This window comes from Solanum stenotomum, chromosome 9, assembly GCF_019186545.1.
Source record: "Solanum stenotomum isolate F172 chromosome 9, ASM1918654v1, whole genome shotgun sequence".
NCBI lineage: Eukaryota > Viridiplantae > Streptophyta > Magnoliopsida > Solanales > Solanaceae > Solanum > Solanum stenotomum.
The window spans coordinates 36,915,815-36,935,558 of record NC_064290.1 but is presented as its reverse complement, the minus strand read 5'-3'; the positions used below and the strand labels follow the sequence as shown (position 1 = coordinate 36,935,558).

The 19,744-nt window shown below is 37.9% G+C and overlaps 2 protein-coding genes across 2 annotated transcripts; one reads left to right on the top strand and one right to left on the bottom strand.

Moving 5' to 3' along the window:
* Positions 1 to 478: 478 nt before the first annotated feature.
* Positions 479 to 11,180, top strand: LOC125876862 (peroxisomal fatty acid beta-oxidation multifunctional protein AIM1-like). The gene is made up of 18 exons (XM_049558119.1): positions 479 to 720; positions 792 to 863; positions 1,306 to 1,368; positions 1,458 to 1,514; positions 1,647 to 1,714; positions 1,794 to 1,875; positions 1,974 to 2,029; positions 2,497 to 2,799; positions 2,885 to 2,971; positions 3,672 to 3,846; positions 3,980 to 4,101; positions 6,560 to 6,723; positions 7,174 to 7,428; positions 8,751 to 8,872; positions 8,948 to 9,069; positions 9,227 to 9,375; positions 10,269 to 10,407; positions 10,849 to 11,180. The coding sequence occupies exons 1-18, from the start codon at positions 627 to 629 to the stop codon at positions 10,891 to 10,893; spliced, it is 2,175 nt and encodes a 724-aa protein (XP_049414076.1). The 5' UTR covers positions 479 to 626; the 3' UTR covers positions 10,894 to 11,180.
* Positions 11,181 to 11,760: 580 nt separating this feature from the next.
* On the bottom strand, positions 11,761 to 12,417 carry LOC125877494 (secreted RxLR effector protein 161-like). The gene is made up of 2 exons (XM_049558774.1): positions 12,171 to 12,417; positions 11,761 to 12,089 (listed from the first exon to the last, which is right to left on the bottom strand). Exons 1-2 carry the CDS (start codon positions 12,415 to 12,417, stop codon positions 11,761 to 11,763), a joined length of 576 nt encoding a protein of 191 aa, XP_049414731.1.
* Between the last annotated feature and the right edge of the window lie 7,327 nt (positions 12,418 to 19,744).

Here is a 19,744-nt window from a genome sequence, read left to right as displayed (position 1 = left end):
TTTTTTTTATATTAATTATATATAGAATTGATCTCAGCAAATCGATTCTCAATTTTTTAAAAATGCTGATCTTTTGGAAAAAAAAGGAAGCAAAATTAAAATTCTGAACAATAGTTGTCCACTATACACTTGACACACCCCTTAAGAAACAATAAATAATAGGGTTAATATTACTGTTTTATCCTTTGACTTTATTAAATTTAATACTTTGAGAAATGTGTTAGCTAATAAATAATATTTAATAACAACGATAAAGTCGACACAAAAAATAAATTATCTCTGAATTTTCTAAAAATAACAAATATTGTTAGACAACTATTTTAATATAGGGAATATTTATTATTGGACGGAGGAATAAAAAATAGGTGGAAAATGAATTCACAGCGACCACTCATGAAAAATATAGTCTTGTAAAGTTGGCCATTGCGAAATTGCTCTCTAATTACTTTCCAACACATGCAGCTTTTCCTTCCTCGCGGCCCACGAAAAACACCCACTCACCTCACTATTAAATACTCCGTATAATTCACCACTACCAAATTACTTCCTTATTTAAGCCCTTTTTCGTTTTCTCTTTCTCCTCGATCGCCAAAATATTCCATTTTTTCGAATCAAGGAAGTAGAAAATGGCTCCTGTTAAGGTGACGATGGAGGTGGGAACCGACGGCGTCGCCGTTATCACCATTTTTAATCCTCCGGTCAATGCTTTAGCTATTCCAAGTAAGCTTATTCGTTTCTCTCCCAATTTCAATTCATGTGTTTGGATTGGATTTTGATTGTGGTGGTTTCAGTTATCGCTGGATTGAAGGAGAAGTGGACTGAAGCGACTATGAGGAACGATGTTAAAGCTATTGTTTTGACTGGTCAGTTCTCTCAATTCTGCTCACTAATTAGTTCTTCGTAATTTAGTGAGTTTTATGACAAACCTGTATCCATTTTATTCTAATTTAAGCATGTCTAAAGCATATACATACCTCCGGCAATTGTTTTCAACTATAAAATAAATTTAACTTTCTACGGGACTTGGTCATGAACTGTTCGTGATATGTTGCTTTATGGATTTTTTTAAGTTCAATTATTTGGTACTTTCGGTGTTTTCCTTAACTACGCATGTGGTGATTTTTGCATAGCTGGTTCAAGGCCAGCCTAAATAAAGGAGGTTGGTAATTAGTTAAAAATATAGTTATAATTTGATGAATCATATTGGAGTTCTAGTATTCATTGAGGCGTATATGTGTTTTTGCGTAATTATCATTTGAGATTTCCCTTGCATCTTATGTTTATGTTCTTTGTATTTTTATGCAGGAAATGGGGGGAGATTTTCTGGTGGTTTTGATATCAATGTTTTTCAGAAGGTTCATGCGAATGGTAGGATTACTTTGGTTTCATCTTTGTACATTTCAACTTGTGTCTCAGTGTATACATCCTTGTTGAAAAATGGAATTGGATTGTTGCAGGGGATACATCTCAGATGCCTGATGTTTCTGTTGATCTTGTGGTTAACACGATGGAAGGTAGTTGACACTGTTTAAATCACAATTTCAGATCCATTATACAGCTCTTTTTTCTCCTGGTGCTTCTCTGTATCATTCTATAGTCCATTGTCATTTACAAATCTCTCAATCCTGTTATTTTTGTAAGTTTAGATGGTAAAAAGCCTGCAGTTGCTGCCATAGAAGGACTTGCACTGGGAGGTGGCTTAGAATTGGCATTGGTTTGTGATCTCTATAAACTTGTCCCATCTTTGTATCTATTTCTTGGCGAGCCAATTAAGTAGTGTATGCTTTTTGCAGGGATGCCATGCACGAATTGCTGCACCACGAGCACAACTGGGGTTGCCAGAGCTCAGTCTTGGAGTCATGCCTGGATTTGGAGGTAACTCTGCCACATAATGCTTGTCGCACTTGAGTGTAGGTTTAGAATTCTCTTCCTTTACCTACTAACTAAATATAGAGAAAATATTTCTTCTTAAGGTACACAGCGTCTTCCGAGGCTTATAGGGTTGTCTAAAGCTGTTGAACTTATGATGGTAAGTCATTTATCTTCTTTTCAGTAAAACAAACTGGAACTTGTGACTTTCTTTCCCCTGATTTTAAACTCTGATAGATTCCCAGACTAGTTTATTTGATCTATCAATTCATTTCCAAATTAACTGTTGGGGATCAATGCATGTCCTGGTTGGACCATGTTAATAGAACTGTTTACAGTTATTCTTTTCACTATATTGTGATTGGAGATCTCTTTGTTATGACAACTCCTAAATAAAATGGAGCAAAATTATGATGTAATGTCCTTCTTAGATGTAAGCGTGGTTCAACTTCTGATCGTTTGCCGATCTCTGTGTTCTAAAGTTTATATGCTCATCCTGACAATGACCTCTATTTAGTTTCCAATATGTGCTCAATGTATCAGATTGTTTCTGTTCTTACTTAAATTTTGTAAATCAATCAAGTGAATCATCAAAATGGCCTTATATATTGCAAACAATTTTCACAGACATCTGAACCAATAATGTCTGAGGAAGGGAAGAAGCTTGGTCTCATTGATGCCGTTGTCCCTTCATCAGAGTTGTTAAAAGTATCTAGACAGTGGGCACTTGATATTGCAGAAAGGCGCAAGCCTTGGATGCGTTCCCTTCACAAGACAGACAAAATTGGTTCCCTTTCAGAAGCGCATGAAATACTGAAGGTGGCTAGGGAACAAGTGAAACAGACAGCTAAGAATATGCCTCAGCACTTGGCGTGCATTGAGGTAATTGAAGAAGGCATCATCCATGGAGGATATAATGGGGTTCTCAAGGTATTTTTTCCCAGTCAACAATATCTTTGTGTCGTAAACACCTTCTCTCAAGATGGCATAACAACTCTTTTTGAATGTTTTGCAGGAAGCTAAAGTATTCAAGGACCTTGTATTGTCAGATACATCAAAGGGTCTTGTTCATATATTTTTTTCTCAACGGGCAACATCGAAGGTATGGTACAGTAAATCCTGAACCGTGAAGGGTATGAATCTACACTATGTGATTTGTGATGCTTGCATGAAGCTTGGAGTTCCTTGTAGGCATCTTTATTTGAGCAGGCAAGAATGAATAGGAAATTACTGGGATGACTACAACTTATGCACCCTCTAAGTCTTACCAATCCTCTAGTTAGCTGCTTTAGCTTTGACTCATTTTCTTGAAACTACTGTTTATTATTAAACTGGATTCTTGATTGCAGATTATCAATTTAAAAAAAAATTATGTATCAGTAATTCCATATTCAAGAGATTAATGCATTAGCCGTACAAAACTATCTGCTTACATAAAAAGTCTCTATAAAGAATGATTACACATGTGATTAAGCTATAGCTCGTTGATCCTTTTCTTTTGCTGATTTAGTTTGGTTTATTCTTCTTGAGATTTGATGTTGGAATGGGTTTTCTTGATGTGTGTAAAGTTTGTTATCAGTAAAATTTCCTATGGTTACATAGATTCTGTGGATCTGTTTCATGTAATGAACTTGTACAGTTACTAGTTTATATTTTATACCATTTTCATTAAGTTTGTATTCTTATAGCTTTTGATCCCCTCCCAACTTTTGACTTTTTGAAATATGTACTTAGATGTCTGCATTCCCTCTGAGTCATTCTATTCTTCGTGTGTGATGACCTTTGGTTTCATAACTGACCAGGTGCCTAATGTCACTGGTATTGGCCTCAAACCTAGGACAGTCAAGAAAGTTGCTGTAATAGGTGGAGGTTTAATGGGTTCAGGCATAGCTACAGCCCTTGCCCTTAGCAACACAATTGTTATACTTAAGGAAATTAATTCTGAGTTTCTTCAGAAGGGGATGAAAGCTATTGAAGGTTGTCGTTACACTTTTTTATGACAGTTAAATTACATACCTCTAGTCATTTAGTCGATGATGCCTGTTATTCTTGACAGTCCCTTAGTGGTCTTTATGTGTAGAAACTTACGAGGATGTATCTTATATTACAGCAAATGTCAGCGGACTGGTAGCTAGAAAGAAATTGCCACAGGATAAAGCAGATAAAGCCCTTTCAATGGTTAAAGGTGCACTAGATTATTCAGATTTTAAGGATGTGGATATGGTCATAGAGGTGAGCTGCTGAACTTATGTTTTGCTGTTAAATGTTCATAATCTTTTCCTCTTTTTCTCATTTCTCTCACGCGGCTTCTTGAACACCCTAGTATGAGAAATAAAGACTCAGGAAAAATATTAGTATTCAAATACATAAAAGTATTGAGCCCTATTTATATACAGACTTTACAGAATACATAATACCTATCTACCAAAGTGGGACACTCAGTATAACTATCTAATGCAGAGCTTTCAAGGGTGCACATAAGCCTTGAAGCAAAGCTCAAAACATGTCGCCTCACTTAATGTGTGCTTCAGTGTTGTCATCAAGGTTCTAATACATACTTTTCCTTGCCACTGAGCCTCTTTTGAAGAGGCAACACAAACAATTGATATTTCACTTTATCTAATTTTTCATTCATGCTTATAATTATTAGTCTCTATACATACACACACATGTACACAATAAAAGGTCATTAAAAAGAGGGTAGAATCAAATGGCTAACAAATGCAAGTCTTAAAGGACATCCAAAAATGTAAAAAAAATATAATTTAGAATGACCGAGGATATGGGATTGGCTTGTCCATTTTCTTTTGTTTTTGCTTAGAACCCATTGACTAAATTAACAACGGGATGAGTTTGAATAGCTGATATTTGAAAAAAGTGATTTATCATCAGAAAAGGGATGAGTTCATGACCTCAAGAGTATTGGAGTGTGAAATACAAGCAACAAAATTATCAGCAAAAAAGGTGTTAGTTTGAACAATAGAGGCTACTTGTGGAGATGTCTGCATACTAGCTCAATACTTAAAAGAATTCATTATATCTTTCTTCAGATAAATAAAACATAAGTATTTTTGGGTGGTCAACCGTGCAAAGAATAGAATACTTCAGGAGTGTGCCCATGCTTATTACACTAACCGAACTTGAGTTGAGATCTTGCAAATCGACCTCCTCCCCGTTGATTCTCCATAATCTGAGATGTTCAATTTTTCATTGTTTGAGATGCGAGAATAGAGAGGAGGCAATGGTTGGTGATGAGATCATTGTGATCGGGTGATGGAGAAAGGAGAAATGAAAAATTGTTCACGTAGAAACAGTAGGACTAGCCAAAATCTAGTTGCGCAAGGAATCAAGGTCATTAGGAAGTCCAACAAGTGTAAGAACTAGAAACATCTTTTGTCGTTGCTCCTGTTTTTGTCAACACTAGCAATATGTCAGTAACTGGCATTAACTTCTCAAATAAGGTCGTGACTGTCTATACCTGTCCCAATTAAGTAGATGTATCTGATTCCCGTTTCTTTAAGTGCATCCAAGATATCACATCATAAAAATGAGACATGTCATTAGTATATAAAGTGCAAGCCTTTTCTCAAATCGAACAACATGTTTGGAATGGACGAAACAAGGCCATCAATAGATTGCCACAAGAGACTACATAGTAGAGCGTCAATTTTCTCCCACCGTGCTCGAGCCTTTGTTTTTCTCTCACTAGCCTTTTTTATTAAGTAATCTTGAACACCTTGACCCGTGACCACAATTCAATTGAGAAAGCTCAAGCTGAATAGTTTGAACTTCCCATTAAGGGTTTTGAAGTAATCATTGGACTTACTTTCCAACTTTCATATATCTTGAACTAAACACATCAATCCCAAAAGGCATGGTTGAATTGATGAGAGTTCTAAGCAAATAATCACAAAATATAAACGAGAAGAAAGTGACAGAAAAGTTGATGGCTGACAGAGGTTGTCCAGAAAGTCACCCGAAGATAATCTGAAATTAAGTAAGAGAGCTCCAAAAGTTCTGCCGAGCTCCAATGAGCAATAGATTTTCTGGAAGACTGCTGGAAAACACGACTGTGGCTGGGAAAATCTGAAAACTCGCTGGAAAAGCTGACTGGAGTTGACAGATTAGGGTTTGGGTGATCAGAAATCAGCCAAAAAGGGATATTTTGGTCCTGACAGCTAGGAGATCTCCAAGTTACCAATCTGCTTAGGTCAAAAAGGATTTCACACACCAATGCATGGTCTGACATGTCGCCGACACCGTAGCTTCAGGTGGCTCGTGAGAATGCGTGACGGTGGATCTGTCAGAGCAGTTTTCTGGGGTTTGTTCTGAGGAATCTTGTGTTGTTGTTTTTGCACAATACTGATAGCAAATGCACTTTGAGCAAACACATACTTATTCCACCGGAAAATTGCTTGCATGTACATTGCACCATGGTATTTCTCACCAATGCTCTAATGCCATGTAAGAAATGAAGACTCATGCAAAATATCATTCAGATGCGTAAAATAATTGTCTTATACTGAGTCCGATTTATATACAAACTTTACACGATACATAATACATATTTACCAATGTGGAGAATACAGTACAACTATTTAACACCTACTATTGCAACAATGGGGATGATCAGAATTTTGATTCTTGATTTGTTGTAATTCTGGCGGTCTCACTCTCATCTTGTTTGCAGGCTGTTATTGAAAATGTTCCACTAAAACAGAACATATTTAGCGAGATTGAGAAGGTATGCCCTCCACATTGTATTTTGGCAACTAACACATCTACTATTGACCTCAACATTATTGGAGAAAATACCACATCCAAGGATCGGATTATCGGGGCCCACTTTTTCAGGTATGAAGTCATGCATGGCAAAGTTTTGTATAGTTGTGACTAATATGGGAAATATGACCACTAAAAGAGAAGGGTAAACGTGCAATTTCAAAAATAGAAATACAACAATGTGAAACAAAAATTTGATATTGAATACTTGCTCGTGAGACTAGCTTCGAGGGACAAGATTTTTTTCATGTATCTTGTACTTCAATTCCTCTTTATCTTTTGCGCTTAGTGGATGTGGAAGATGGGATTTTTAGAAGTAAAAGCTAAATTACACTGACATCTAGGAAGCATATTATTGGATCTGAATACAGATAAATGAATAGCAACGTAATGATTCTGCTAGAAGAGGGTAATCTTCAAGTTATGTAACAATTCTTTGAATATAAATGCAGGCAGTTACCAATTTACTACAACAGCATCTTTTCCTGTTCCAACTGCTAACTTGGTTTTTGTTGTGGTCAGTCCTGCTCACATTATGCCTTTGCTGGAGATAGTACGAACTGAGAAGACATCTGCCCAAGCAATTCTTGACCTTATGGCTGTTGGAAAGGCAATTAAAAAAGTACCTGTTGTGGTGGGAAATTGTACTGGTTTTGCTGTCAATAGAACCTTCTTTCCCTACTCCCAGGGTGCACATATTCTGGTTAATCTAGGAGTGGATGTCTTCAGGATTGACACGCAAATTGCCAGCTTTGGTCTCCCTATGGGTCCCTTCCAGTAATTCTCTTCCTTGCTAAATTATCATATGTAGCTGCATTTTCATTTCATACAAGATAAAACATATCAAAACGAAACCGGGTAGCTGATCTCTGCTGATGCAATTCTTTTTCATTTCTTTAGCTTATAACAGCTTTAAGATGACTAGTCCTTGTGTTCCATTCTATGTAACACTCCATCCTTTTGGTTTGTTTAATTCATTGACATCTTTCTATATTTGGAAACACTTTAATATGCATATTCCCATCTTACCTTTAATGTCATGCTCTGATAAGAATGATGTGGCATGACGAATATCACAAGATTTTAAGATATTTTTGGTAGGTAATATTCATATAGCTTATGTGTCAGAAGGCTTCTTTCTTTCTTAAACTCTGTACTTAGTCAAACACCAACATACAACATGGAATGAAGGGAATATTATATTTCAATGATACAAATTTCTAAATGCATCCACAGACAGAAATATCAGTGAAAATATTGTTCAGATTCAGTTTTCTATACATCAAAAGGGAGTGCCATGTTTCTTGACTTGTTAAGAGGCTTTTACTGATTGATTTAAAAGCACCCAAGAGTGTGGCCTGGTGGTCATAGAAGTGGGTTGAGAATCATGGCTCTCAAGTTCAAATCCCAGCGGAGAAAAAAACACTAGGTGATTTCTTTCCATCTGTTCAAGCATCTATGCTGGTGAGGTAGCGGTTACCTAGTGGAATTAGTTTAGGTAAACACAAGCTGGTCCTGGCGGCACAGTTTTTTGAAAAAAGCTGGGCATGTCAACAAGTGGTTCTTCCCATACTATCACAGTCTATGTTGCTCGGACTCTTAAAAATGTCAACGGGTGCGTGTTGGATTCGCCAAAAGTAGTGTATTTTTGACAAATCCGACATGGGTGTGGCATCAAAAGTGAAGAGTCCGCGCAACTAAGATCACAGTACACAAGAAAAATTAGAGAGCGCAGCAGTTGTCTTCTGTTATATATTATAGGTTGAGAAATTGAATAGGTGCACGCCTCCTGTCCCTTTATTTTAGTTGGACTTTGATGATTGTTATAATATACTGCATTTGTTTGCTTAGAAATTTGTAAGGAACGCAGCGGGAAACAGTCATCTTCTTTGTTAGTTGCTATATTAAGGTGTTTGTTGGCTCAAATGGCATGCTTTGTACTCCTATCCATAGCTATTTGTAAGGAACGCAGAGGGAAACAGTCATCTTCTTTGTTAGTTGCTATATTAAGGTGTTTGTTGGCTCAAATGGCATGCTTTGTACTCCTATCCATAGCTATGTTAGTTTGGTATGAAAATAATTGCTTAAGCATCTTGCAGGCTTCAGGATTTAACAGGATATGGAGTGGCTGTTGCTGTAGGGAAAGAATTTCGTTCAGCTTTTTCTGATCGCACTTTTAAGTCTCCGTTGATCGACCTTCTTATAAAAAGTGGTAGAAATGGTAATGTTGCAAGTCTGTATCCTTTGTGTTGTTGCTTCACTGTCTTGCTTTTCACCATTGATACTGGTTTTGCAGGTAAAAACAACGGAAAAGGCTACTATATTTATGAGAAGGGAAGTAAGCCAAGACCCGATTTTACTGTGCTTCCAATTATTGAGGAATCAAGAAGGCTCGCCAACATAATGCCTGGAGGAAAGGTATCTCTATCTAAGAAAAACACTTGCAAAGGAAAAATCTCTATCTAAGTAAAATGGGTTTAAAGATGCAGGAATGGACTATATGTTCAAAGGGGCCTGTTGAGTTCTAACTTAATGAGAATAACAGTGTTTGTCTTTTTTGTGAATTTTCTCGCAGCCAATATCTGTCACTGACCAAGAAATTGTTGAGATGATACTCTTTCCAGTTGTGAATGAGGCATGTCGTGTTTTGGATGAAGGGATAGTAGTCCGAGCCTCTGACCTTGATGTCACATCTGTCCTTGGAATGAGTTTTCCATCTTACCGGTTAGTTTGTCTAAGCTATTCTGGAAATCAACACTAATTTGTTACCCTCCATATTAGAGTCACCCTCCATATTAAAGTCAAATTATGTCTTGAAACTTGTTCCAAGTGATTACTAGTTACTACTAGGGATGTCAAATGGGCGAGTTGGGCAAAATTTGGGGGGTCAAAATGAGATGAGATAACAAGTGGGTTGGTCAATGATCCTTCCAAAAGTTCCTTGGGCTGAAATGGTTAAGAAACGTGTCATAACCAGCTCGACAATACTTACTATATTTTTAGTTTCTTTGTTTATTTTTTTGTACTTTGTTTAAGTGCCTAATAAATATTTTTGTTATTATGTATATATACAACATATCAACAAAAAAAAAAAGTCGTCTTACAAATATTTTGATTAGATTTCTCATGAGTCAGTTTTAGCTATATTAGCACAACTTTTAGATTGCTGAATTGAGCAAGTCAAAATGGAATGAATTAATAAATGGGCGGGCCAGAATGGGTTAGGTGGGATGGGTCATGCTTTCATGGGCGAATTACTACTGATTCAGATGTGTGGACAATGGGAGCTAAACATGAAATCTTTAGAAAGCTTTCAATAGGATGCGAGGGCTTGTGCATCCTTAAGATAGAACTATTAACCAAAAGACATGAAGATAATTACTCAGAAAGAAAAGGAAAAGGAAAAGGAGGTAGAGTGGAAAGAACGGAAGGATTGGGAAGAGTCTTAAACTAAAGCAGCTACCACTATATTTCCTTAACTCCCGAAACCTAAGGATGAGAAATCATGACCTTGTATTTTAAACCCCTGTCCTAACATTTCGAATCTGGTAATATTATCTCTATTAAAATTTTAAACATCTACAAAATGATTTTGACAATGATGCTGTTTTTGGCAGAGGTGGTATTGTTTTCTGGGCTGACACTGTTGGTGCTGGACATATCTATAGAAGTCTTAAGAAGTGGTCAGAACTATATGGTAATTTCTTCAAGCCCTCAAGGTTCTTGGAAGAGAGAGCAACAAAGGGCATCCCCTTGGTAAGAACTTGACTCATTACCATTATGCATTTTAAGATCTTTCAAGCTGTTCACTGTATCTTTGCTTCAAATTTGTTCATTCTGTCTATTAATTTTGATAATCAATATGCATATACAGTTGAAATTTCAATAATTGATTACCGTAAGTGTCAATAGCTAGTTAGTAGTCACCAGTTCTGAGCTTCCACTGTTGCCAAACCAAACAAAAAAAGGGGCTGCTAAGTCATGTTTTGAAGGGATAATGAACTAGGGAAAGGACATGATGATGTAATTGTTGCACTGTCCCTATCTGTCAACATCATCGATTTGTGGTCAATCTGGGACAAAACATTGCCGCTGACTGCTGTTAGTTGCATTCATTTTAACTCAGATTGCTTGCCATATTGTTCTGTGCATATGTTAAAATCATTACTGATTGGTATATCATTCCTTGTGCTGCAGAGTGCACCTTCTTCTACGTCTTCAGTTTCAAGGTCACGCATGTAAGCAGTGTGTACTCAATGTTCCTACAACTGGGAAACAAGATGAATTTGAAATATAGACCTGTAGAGGGGCACGTAGGTCATGCCTATAAGCAGTGCATGTATAGTGTATTGCAACATTTCCGTGGCTCCTAATAGAGTTCATTTTCAAGTTAGTTGAGTGAATGCACCAACTTTATATATTCCACCCCCACCCCCTCCCCCACCCGAAGGGTATGTTTATTGGATAAACTGAACCTTTTTTCAAGTATGGCTGTTCATTTATCCAGCAATGTTAAACTTCTTTTCATTCGTATTATGCGTCCACCCCTTTGTTAATTGTTATGCGTAAGGTGTGTTAAATTGCCAAGAAATGAAGCAACAATGAAGGACTATTGAATTCAGTAAATGGCGATAACTACAAATGTGTTATGAAAAGTAACTAACTAAGCTTTATAATAAGAAAGAGAGCAGAGAAACTGTATATGCCAACAATGGCATACACAAGCTATCCATTTGCCTTGAACAAGTTCGTGCACTAATACCACATACTTAATTGGCAACTCCATACACTATCCACAATTTCCACAACACCCCTCCTTGGATGTCCAAATAAGATCTAACTAAAGAAACCTTAGTGAAGGAAAAGGAGTACATATATCTTTAAATACGCATTTGAGTGCTGCTTCATTAAAAATCTTGCTAGGAAAATCCAATGGGACAAAACCTATACTAAGGAAAAAAGAGTACTACGCTTATCCTACTCCCCCTGATGAAGACCACAATTTATATTGTTAAGTCTTCGCATTCCAATTTTGTGTGCCATCTTCTCAAGAATTGAGGCGGGTAAAGATTCGGTGAATAATCCTGCTGGATTATCACTTGAACGAATTTATTGTACATCAATATCACCATTCTTCTGGAGATCATCTGTGAAGAATAATTTTGGTGAAATGTGCTTAGTTTTATCTCCTTTTATGAAGCCTCCTCTTAATTGAGCTATGCATGTAGCATTGTCTTCAAAGAGCATTGTGGGTACCTTGACATCACACTTCAAATCATATCTTTCTTTGATGAAATGTGTTACTGATCTCAACCATACACATTCTCTACTTGCTTCATGAATAGCTATTATCTCAGCATGATTTGAAGAAGTAGCGACAATGGATTGCTTCGTAGATCTCCATGTTATAGTAGTACCTCCATATGTGAACAAATAGCCTGTTTGATATCAAGCTTTATGTGAGTCAGATAAAGCTTTGATATCAAGTTTTATCCTATCTTTGTTAGGATAAAACAGACACATATCACTAGTCCCCTTTAGATATTGCAATATATCTTTAACTCCATTCCAATGTCTTCGTGTAGGGGAAGAACTATATCTTTCTAATAAATTAACAGAAAATGCTATGCCAGGTCTCGTAGCATTAGCAAGATACATAAGTGCACCAATTGCACTAAGATAAGGTATCTCAGGACCAAGACGTTCCTCATTCTCTTCTTGAGGTCGAAACAAAACTTTACTCACTTCAAGTGATCGAATAACCATCGAAGTACTTAATGGATGTGCTTTGTGTAAAATCGTTTTAAATTTTTCTTAGTATAGGCAGATTGATGGATGAAGACTCTGTTTGCTAAATGTTCAATTGGTAGATCAGGACAAAATTTTGTCTTTCCAAGATCTTTCATCTCAAATTCTTTCTTTAGCTATTCAATTGCCTTTTGAACTTCTTTAGGGTTCCAATGAGATTTATGTCATCAACATAAATGGCAAGTATAACGAATTCTGATCCCGTTTTCTTAATAAAAATGCATGGACAAATGACATCATTTATATAACCTTTATTTATCAAGTACTCACTAAAGCGATTATACTATACACCCTGGTTGCTTCAAACCATACAATGACCTTTTTAATCTGATTGAGAACATTTCTCGAGATTTTGAACTGTATGCTTCATGCATTTTAAGTCCTTTTGGAATTTTCATATAAATTTCATCATCAAGTGAACCATAAAGATAAGCTGTAACCACATCCATTAGATGTATATTAAGATTTTCATATACAACTAAACCGATGAGGTATCGAAAAGTTATTGCATCCATAATGGGTGAATATGTTTTTTCATAGTTGATGCCGGGTCTTTGAGAGAATCCTTGTGCAACAAGGCGTGCCTTGTTCCTTACAATTTCATTTCGCTTTCGCACAAAAACCCATTTATAGCCAACTGGTTTTACACCATGTGGGGATTAAACTACAGGTCCAAAAACCTCACGTTTAGAAAGTGAGTCTAATTCTAATTGAATTGCCTCTTGCCATTTTGGCCAATCACATCTTCGTCGACATTCTTCGACAGACAGAGAGGTTCAAGATCCTCATTGTCTTGCATAATGTTGAGTGCAATGTTATAAGCAAAAACATTATCCACCATTATTTTTGATCGATTCAACTTTATCCCATTATCTGAAGAACTTATTGATAGTTCTTCATTCACTTGAGACTCGAGGTCATTGATTTCTTCAAAAATATCATGATTAATTAGATCTTGAATGTCTGCGTGGGATTCTTTTATAGTGTCATTTTTTGTACTTCTTTTTCTAAGATTTTTAATGCTTTGAACCCAATGGTCTTCCACGCTTCAGGCGTGTATGATATTCAGAAGGTATGACACTATTAGATGGTCCTGTTGAAACATAAATCGAATAGGCACATTTTCTGCAGGAATATGCGACTTAGTTATCCTTTTCAAATCAGTAAATGCGTCTGACATTTGATTTGCTATATTGTACAAGGATGATCTTCCGGACCTCCTGTTCACGTATAGGGGAACGTGGATCAAAATGAGATAATGATGAGATTTTCCATGCAATTTCACTTTTAAGTTCCTTTTTCTCTCCCCCTAATTACGGAATAGTTGTTTCATCAAATTGATAATCTGCAAATCTTGTAGTGAATAAATCTCCCGTCAATGGTTCAAGGCAGCGAATTATGGAGGGTGAATCAAACCCAACATATATGCCTAACCTTCTTTGGTGGTCCCTCTTAGTGTGCTGAGGTGGTGCTATTGGCACATATAAAACACATCCGAAAATTCATAGATGAGCAATATTTGATTCATGACCAAACACCAATTACGACGGAGAATATTTATTATAATGAGTCGGTCTAAGATGAACAAGTGATTTTGCATGTAAGATAGCATGATCCCAAACGGTAGTGGGCAACTTAGTTTTCATAAGTAGATGTAACACCCCGTATGCTAGAACTACCAAAATGTAGGTTTTAGGAGTTGCAGGTGACACTAATGGGCACCACTCACGAATCGTAGAGGGACCCACGGTCCGTTCTGCTGGTCCGTGGTTCTCAACCTGCAACCCATCCCCAGAACCCCCAGGAAATTATTCTAAGTCCTGACCCACGCCAGGACCTACGGACCGAAGGTCAGACCACGGTCCATGGTTCCGGGCCATAGGTCAGACCCCAGATTTCACCTCCCAGTCGGCGACCGACAGTTGACTAGTACGGGCCGTCAATCGATCGACGGTCCATCGGTGGGCCCCGACAACAGTTAAGTTAGGGGTCTTCTGGTCTTTTCCTTATGCATTGGAACCCTAAACTATGTAGTTTTGATCAGTTTTAGCCTAGTAACTTAACTAGAAACTATCCTAAGAAAATCATCCACCAAAAACATAGAAAAATTAGAACACAAAAGGAGAAAGAGTCGACCAAACCCTAGTCCAAGAACGCAGCAAGTTTTCATCAATTTCAGCCCCGAAATCGAAAGATTTCTCGTGGAATTTGTCACCAGGTATGTGGGATTTCACTAGTGGGTTCCTTTCGCCCATTAGGTCCCTAGATTTCAGTCAGATTCTTGATTCCCTTCAGATTATCTAGACCTAGGGTTTCTAGAATTTCAGTAGACTATTATGAATTAGTTACTTTAATGTTCCTAATCAAATTATCATGATTTTTGGGTTGTTTTGCGTAGATCCTCTCATAAATTCAGAACCCTAGCTATGTAGTTCTTTTAGTTCATGAATTACACATGCTAGGTTAGATATTTCAGTTATACATGCCTCAAATTTAAATGTTTCATTATCAGCATATTAATGTTGCATTTTCAGTTAGCATGTCAGTATTTTGAGCTATCCAATATTACAACATTTCAGTCATAAAATGCTAATTACTTAATAAATTGGGAGAAGCTTAATACCGAGTGGACTAGGGTCAGTCACCCTCAAGTCCCAGAACTACGTGCCTCGTAGGTTAAGTCCCCTCTGTTGGGCATTACATTTTAGTGATCACACTAGAATGCCTCTATACCTCTAGCATGGTATATTGGGTCCTTTCGATGGGGCATATACATCAGACTCCACATTTAGCTTATGTGGTTTTATGTCGGTTATTAGTAGGTTCCTTACCGTTTCGTCAAATTCTATTGCATTGACCATGTTATCAGTATAGTTTAGTATTCAATCTCAGCATGTTATAAACTTGGTCATTGCATTCAGTTTAGCCATGTTCAGTATTTTCAATATCCTTATCAATTTCAGATTATATCATTGCTTTATTGCTTATTCAGTTATGTTATTGTTCAACTTTATTCTATCCTGCATGCTCAGTACCTTTCAAGTACTGACGCATGCTCTGCGCTACATCTTCTCGTGATGTAGGTTCAGTTCCTCAGTAGTCAGATCACGCATAGATCGATTCTCGATCTGCAGTTCAGCAGCATCAACGGTGAGTCCTCATTCTTTGAGGACAGTTGACATGTTATCTTTCCATTTTAGTCTTTAGTTTTCAATTTTTGCTAGACTTAGCTGGGGCATGTCCCAGCACTTCTAGTCAGTTTAGAGGCTTATTTTAGACATAGTTTGTTTCAACTTTAGTGTTAGAGTTTGACTTTTCATTTGTATTCAAAATCTCAGTATTCTTATATTCAGATTTAGTATATGGGTATTCCCCATCATTGATTATCATATGATTTAGCTTCCGCATAGTGTTTATTGATTCAGTGTACTTTAGTATGCTTATAATATGCCAGTAGGGTTAGCTTGGGGTCGTTCGTGATCCTAGGTCCCGTGTCCGCGTCTAGTGGGTCGCCTCAGGCCGTGACAAACTTGGTATCAGAGCATTAGGTTTAAGAGTCCTCGGATGTCTGAAAACCCGCACTAAGTAGAGTCTTTTTCATGGGCGTGAAGTGCACCATATCTAATCGTGCATAAGGTATGATCTAATTCCTCATTATAACTCGACGTTATGCTTTTCAGATCTTGCCTTCTCATAGAGCTTATGGAAGGAATGCGAATGCTAGAAATGCTAACGCAGCTCCTTTAATCCCAGATCAAGAAGTTTCGAATGCAGAATTCAGGAACACTATCCAACTTTTGTCTCAGAGTGTGACTAATTAGAACAACCAGAAGGTTCCAGTTCCTGTAAATGTTGGTGGTGGATCAGTGGTAGCCAGGGTTCGTGACTTCGTTAGGATGAAACCGCCTGAGTTCTTAGATCACAAATTGGTGAGGATCCCCCAAACTTCATAAATGAGGTCAAGAAGATCTTTGGAGTGATGCAAGTGACATGTAATGATAGGGTAGAGTTGTCATCCTATCATCTGGTATACACAGTAGAACGAGTGTAGGGGTACAAATGCAACTCCTATCACTTGGGAATGCTTTAGTGAGACCTTTTTGGATAGGTTCTTCCCAAGGGAGTTGAGGGAGGCAAGAACTCAGGAGTTTATGAATTTGAGGCAGGGTTCCATGTCAGTCCAAGAGTATGGGCTCAAATTCACCCAACTCTCCAGGCATGCTCCTCACATGGTAGCCAATTCCAGGGCTAAAATGAGCAAGTTTCTTTATAGGGTGTTCGACCTTGTGAAAACAGAGTGTAGGAATGCTATGTTGCTGGAAGATATGAACATCTCTAGGATTATGACTCATGTTCAACAGGTTGAGGGTGATAATCTTAGGGAACATGCTACAGAGAAAAAGAAGGCTAGGATAGGAAACTATGACTATTCTCAACAGAAATCGGGTGGTGGGAATCGCTCGTAGTTTCAACAGAAGTCTTCAGCTCCAACACCTTCATTAGCTAGCGTTCCATCCTCTAAGTTCCGAAATGATCAGAAAGGTTTGGCATTAAAATCTAAGACTCAAGATAATATTTCAGGCACCAGAACCTACCCAACTTATCCAAAGTGTGGTAAGAACCATCTAGGCGAGTGCCTTGCAGGAAAGGAAAAATGCTTTGGGTGTGGTCAGTCTGGTCACAAGTTGAAAGATTGTCCTTCTAAACAGGGTCAAGGGGGCAATAATAGTAGAGCTCAGTCCACAACTTCAGTCGCACCAGCAGGTCTCCCGACTCAGTAAGGTAACTCATTTGGTACAGGTGGCAGTCAACGCCAAAACAGGTTGTATGCTCTTCAGGCTCGCCAGGATCACGAAGATTCTCTGGATGTAGGCACTGGTACGTTACGAGTCTTTGACTTAGATATTTATGCTTTGTTAGATCCAAGGGCTACTCTTTCCTTTGTAACTCCTTATATAGTAGTCAATTTCAATGTTAGTTCAGAAACTCTCTTAGAACCCTTCTTAGTCTCTACTCCAGTCGGTGACCCAGTTATAGCTAGACGGGTATACAAAAATTGCCCTGTCACAGTCTCCCAGAAAGTCACCTCAGCAAATCTTATAGAGTTAGAAATGGTAGACTTCGATGTCATTCTAGGCATGGATTGGTTACATTCATGTTATGCCTCTATCGATTGTAGAACTAGGATTGTTCATTTTTAATTTCCAGATGAACCAATCTTAGAATGGAAGGGTAGTAGCCTAGCGCCTATGGGTCGATTCATTTCTTACCTTAAGGCCAGAAGGGTGATTTCTAAGGGGTATCTCTATCATCTAGTTCGGGTTAAGGATTCAAGCTACAAAACCCCAACTCTAGAGTTAGTTCCAACAATCAACGAGTTCCCAGAAGTGTTCCCAGAAGATCTTCTCGGAGTTCCTCCCGAAAGAAAAATTGGCTTTGGAATTGATCTCCTTACAGATACCCAAACTATCTCTATTCCTCTTTATAGAATGGCTCCAACTGAGCTTAAGGAGCTGAAAGAGCAGTTGAAAGACCTTCTAGATAAGGGCTTCATCAAACCTAGTATTTCCCCATGGGGTGCACCAGTTTTGTTCGTGAAGAAGAAAAATGGTTCTCTCAGTATGTCCATTGACTATAGGCAGTTGAACAAGGTCACAATCAAGAATAAGTAGCCCATCCCTAGGATTGACTACTTGTTTGACCAACTTCAGGGTGATAGTCATTTCTCCAAGATAGACCTCAGATCCGATTATCATCAACTTAGAGTTAGAGATAGGGACATTTCATAAACAGCCTTCAGAACTCGGTATGGTCATTATGAATTTGTAGTTATGTCATTTGGACTAACCAATGGTCCTGCAACTTTCATGGACTTGATGAACAAAGAGTTCAAGCAGTATTTGGACTTGTTCGTTATCGTCTTTATTGATGATATCCTCATTTACTCTAGGAATGAGAAAGAACATGCGAACCATTTGAGGGTTGTCCTGCAAACTCTCAAGGATTGCTAGTTATTCGCTAAGTTTAGGAAATATGAGTTTTGGTTGTAATTCGTTGCTTTCCTTGGTCACATTGTGTCTAGCGAAGGGATCCGAGTGGATTCTCAGAAAATAGAAGCATTGAAACAATGGCCTAGACCTACCTCTCCTACAAATATCAGAAGTTTCTTGGGATTGGCTAGTTATTATAGAAGGTTCATGGAAGGATTTTCATCCATAGCCTCTCTATTGACTAAGTTGACGCAGAAAAGGTTAAGTTTTAGTGGTTAGATGATTGTGAGAAAAGCTTCGCAGAACTGAAAACTAGGTTGACTACAACTCTTGTTTTGACTCTACCAGAGGGTTCAGACGGTTATATTATTTGTTGTGATGCATCTAGAGTTGGCCTAGGTTGTGTGTTGATGCACAAAGTAGGGTTATAACTTATGCTTCTAGACAACTTAAGATACTTGAGAAGAACTATCTGACTCATGACCTAGAGCTAGCAGCAGTGGTGTTTGCACTTAAGATTTGGAGACATTACTTGTATAGTGTCCATGTAGATGTGTTCACAGACCATAAGAGCCTTCAGTATGTGTTCACCCAGAAAGATTTGAATCTTCGCCAAAGGAGATGGCTTGAGTTCCTCAAGGATTAAGATATGTATGTGCAGTACCATCATGGTAAGGCCAATGTAGTAGTAGATGTTCTTAGCAGACTATCTATGGGTAGTGTAGCATACGTTGAGGAAGAAAGAAAGGATCTAGAAAAGGATGCTCACATGCTTGCTCCCTTAGGAGTTCGTCTGATGAGCATATCAGATGGCGGTGTAACAATTCAGAATGGTTCAGAATTTTCATTGGTTGTGGAGGTTAAGGAAATACAAGACGATGATCTGATACTACTTCAACTAAAGGGTGCAGTCCATCAACAGAGAGTTGAGGTTTTATCCCAAGGGGTAGATGGTGTACTTCGCTATTATGGTCGATTATGTGTTCCTAAGGTGGGTGACTTGTGATAGCATCCAAGGAAGCTCTACTCCATTGAAGGACAAGGATGAAGCTTTAGAAACTCCAAGGAGGCCCATAACAAGATCTCAAACCAAGGAGTTCAATGATAAGCTCAATGGGCTTCAATCGCTGATCCAAAGGTGTCTTATTGGGGAAGAAGAGTTCAAGCCCAAGGGAGAGGAATTGTCCAAATGCTATAATTATTTGGTGGCCCAAATTCAAGCCCAAGATGAGGAATTTTAAGGGCCATTTTCGTGCAAATAAGGTCAAGAAGAGTCCAAGAATCAGCCACAACAA

Excerpts from the sequence above, each read along its gene's own strand:
- LOC125876862 (XM_049558119.1), top strand. The coding sequence starts at position 627 with ATGGCTCCTGTTAAGGTGACGATGGAGGTGGGAACCGACGGCGTCGCC. Across the intron at positions 1,515-1,646 it reads TGTGGTTAACACGATGGAAG|ATGGTAAAAAGCCTGCAGTT; the intron begins GTAGTTGACACT and ends TTGTAAGTTTAG. Across the intron at positions 4,102-6,559 it reads ATGTGGATATGGTCATAGAG|GCTGTTATTGAAAATGTTCC; the intron begins GTGAGCTGCTGA and ends TCTTGTTTGCAG.
- LOC125877494 (XM_049558774.1), bottom strand. The coding sequence starts at position 12,417 with ATGGTTATTCGATCACTTGAAGTGAGTAAAGTTTTGTTTCGACCTCAA. Across the intron at positions 12,090-12,170 it reads AAAGGGGACTAGTGATATGT|GCTATTTGTTCACATATGGA; the intron begins GTCTGTTTTATC and ends GATATCAAACAG.